Source organism: Aspergillus foveolatus, assembly GCF_047715535.1.
Source record: "Aspergillus foveolatus strain CBS 279.81 unplaced genomic scaffold BDW70scaffold_325, whole genome shotgun sequence".
Lineage (NCBI taxonomy): Eukaryota > Fungi > Ascomycota > Eurotiomycetes > Eurotiales > Aspergillaceae > Aspergillus > Aspergillus foveolatus.
The window spans coordinates 1-2,813 of NW_027396389.1; the positions used below are offsets into that span (position 1 = coordinate 1).

Genomic DNA, 2,813 nt, shown 5'->3' on the forward strand with positions numbered 1-2,813 from the left:
ATACCTATTCTTGTTACGAATGCAATACAGCCAAGAGTTCGCTTAAATTGCATAAATTATGAAAGCCACATACCCACTAAATTTTGCCCTAAAATTCGTCGAATGGGCCGAATGGGCCGGCCCATGGGCCTAAATGGGTTGACCCATTTGGGCCGGCCCATGGGTTCTGCCCAGGTCTAGTTGCATCCGCATCAACCAATCCATCTTCCCATGAGACCTGGGCCGGGATTCTGTACCTTAAATTGACTATCCACGTCACCACCCATCGTATTCTGACAAGATGGAAGAACCCAACAGTTGTGCCTTTAAACTGCATGCGGGGGTCGGTGAACTCTCAGGCTGCATGAGATCGAGCGGTAAAGATACAGTTAAGTATACGGCAAGCGTGTTGAGCAAGAAGCTTAATTAGTGATCCACCATATTGACAAGCACCATATTGACAAGTTGAATCTCTAAAGGCCTACCAGAAGTACTCAAAACTAATACTGTTGTGGATACGCTCAAAGGGAAAAGGGCAGAAGGAAGCTGTATTGACTACACGAACGCCGCCTACTAAGGATTGGATACCATATCTTCCTGATACTTGATTCTCTATCTATCTCGTTGACGGTAGATGCTCTATTTATCCCTTCTCGATTACATTGAAGGTCAGATCATCAGGGGTTGGAGATCCTGGTCAGGCCACTATATGGCGTGGTCTGATCTCCAGAACAACTAGCTTTTCATGTATTTCTTCATTTTTCAGTTTTTGGGAAAGTTTCAGACTTGATGTGCATAGATCTGAGGCTGGAATGGAAGTCACTTTTTTCATATGGTAATATAATTAATGTAAATTAAAACGCTTCAGGTGCGAGATCGTGTCGGCTCCTGCTTTAACGGTCAAACCGCCGCCTGGACACGACAGGGTGGAGGCAATCTAATCCGACCTCGGGGTAAATGGTGGTCAACCATCTGTCAGGAAGGAACGCTGTTACCGGGTACCATACATCGAACATACTCTTTGCACTTGCCCGCAGCTTGATGCCGGACGTACCATCTTGAGACCAGAAATAAATTGCTCACAAGATCCCTGTACTTGGCTGGGCATCCGCAGTAAACATCAGGCTGCAGCAAATCCAGGTTAGTGTATGTTAAACTTCTAAGTTTGTGTAGCGCATTGGTCTTATTAAGTTGGACGGAATACAGGGGAATTACGTTATAAGGCAGGCGGCCCACCTATTTCTCGTCATTATTAGAGCATTGGTAGTCACTTGCTACAGTAACCTAATAATGATAATGTAGAAATGCGGATTATCTGGCTAGAACTCAAGGTATAAAAGCAGTCTAAGTGCTGCTCGTAGGAAAGGACTTTTTCGCACATCATCTTCTCCACCACAGCTCAGTTAGCACTGCTTCCATTTAAGCACAATGGCATCAACTTCACTGTTCCCTGACCTCTTAGGGGACACTATAGTCGATGTCTCCGTGATCCATGCTGGACAGATTACCCTTCCAACAAAGCACCTAATCACAGAGCCAGTGCCTAGTCATGATAATTTCAATGCCCCCTGCTTCAGCTTCCTAGTGGAGAATAAGGCAAAGAAGGAGAAGCTGCTGTTTGATCTGGGTTTAACGAAAGCTTGGAGAGAAAAGTTTCCTCCTGCAAGTAAGTGGTAGCCCTGCGATCTGTGTTAGTAGCTAAAAAAGAGTGTATTGAAGTTGTTGGCATGGTCGAATCCTTGGAGGTAGACCTTCATATCGAGAAGGACGTGGCTGATCACCTACATGAGGCGGAAATACCTCTTAAATCAATTAATTCCATTATTTGGTCTCATCATCACATAGATCATATAGGGGACCCGTCTCTTTTTCCCTCTTCAACTTCCCTTATTGTTGGGCCGGGATTCAAGAGTGACAAGACCATATTCCCTGGATACCCGACAAACCCAGATGCTAAAACTGCGGATGATGCGTTCCGTGGACGTGAGGTTGTTGAGCTTGACTTCTCCCAGGTATCTCTGGAGATTGGCGGGTTTCCTGCTATGGACTATTTTGGCGATGGAAGCTTTTTTCTTTTACAGACAAAAGGACATAGTAAGTTGCAGAACACCAAAGCAGTCTTTCTCTATTTGAATACCAGCTAAAGAGTGACAGCGCATGATCATATAAGTGCCCTTGCTCGTACCAAGAAGGATAAATTTATCTTCTTGGGAGGCGGTGTTGCTCATCATGCGGGCGAGTTTCGTCCGACAGCACAGCTGCCTTTGCCAGATGAGATGTGTTGCAGAAGTGTGATTGAGAGATCTCACCCAAGAAAAGGAGCGAATTTAGAGGACTACAGGACCATACCATTTTATCAGGCTAGCCCAGAAATCAATGCATCCATGGCCGATGCCGAGGCTACAGTTAAGAAATTGCAGGCCTTCGACGCGTCTGCAGAAGTGTTTGTTATCATCGCACATGACAAAGACTTGTTAGGTATCCTTCCAGATTTTCCTATCAAGATCAACGACTGGGACTCAAAGGGGTACAAGCCGCTTGGCAGATGGAGATTCTTGGAAGACTTCTCAAGGCGGCCAAGTGATTGACCAAATCAGTAGTGAGACTGTTTCCTACCGTCTCATCCACCTCATTTGTTTACACTACGCAATAACAATATTGATCAATCATTTTCTTTTCATTCAAAAAAGCGACGTGGTGGCCGAATCTGCCATCCGTCGCGAACTCGCGATTGACCATTGAGCAACAGAGCCTCTGTGTCACGAGCTAGAGTCGTTGATACTAACAAGTAGCATTGGACTAGAGAAGAATTCGCTAAAGAACTAATAAACAGT

The 2,813-nt window shown here is 45.2% G+C and overlaps 1 protein-coding gene across 1 annotated transcript; it reads left to right on the forward strand.

Moving 5' to 3' along the window:
- Positions 1-1,366: 1,366 nt before the first annotated feature.
- BDW70DRAFT_146272 (MBL fold metallo-hydrolase) lies at positions 1,367-2,792 on the forward strand. The gene is made up of 3 exons (XM_073738564.1): positions 1,367-1,645; positions 1,699-2,073; positions 2,134-2,792. Exons 1-3 carry the CDS (start codon positions 1,408-1,410, stop codon positions 2,565-2,567), a joined length of 1,047 nt encoding a protein of 348 aa, XP_073590409.1. The 5' UTR covers positions 1,367-1,407; the 3' UTR covers positions 2,568-2,792.
- Positions 2,793-2,813: the final 21 nt, after the last annotated feature.

Bases quoted from the DNA above. Each gene is read 5' to 3' on its own strand.
- BDW70DRAFT_146272 (XM_073738564.1), top strand. From the start codon at position 1,408: ATGGCATCAACTTCACTGTTCCCTGACCTCTTAGGGGACACTATAGTC. The intron at 1,646-1,698 runs GTAAGTGGTAGC...AGTGTATTGAAG, and splicing joins AGAAAAGTTTCCTCCTGCAA to TTGTTGGCATGGTCGAATCC. The intron at 2,074-2,133 runs GTAAGTTGCAGA...AAAGAGTGACAG, and splicing joins TTTACAGACAAAAGGACATA to CGCATGATCATATAAGTGCC.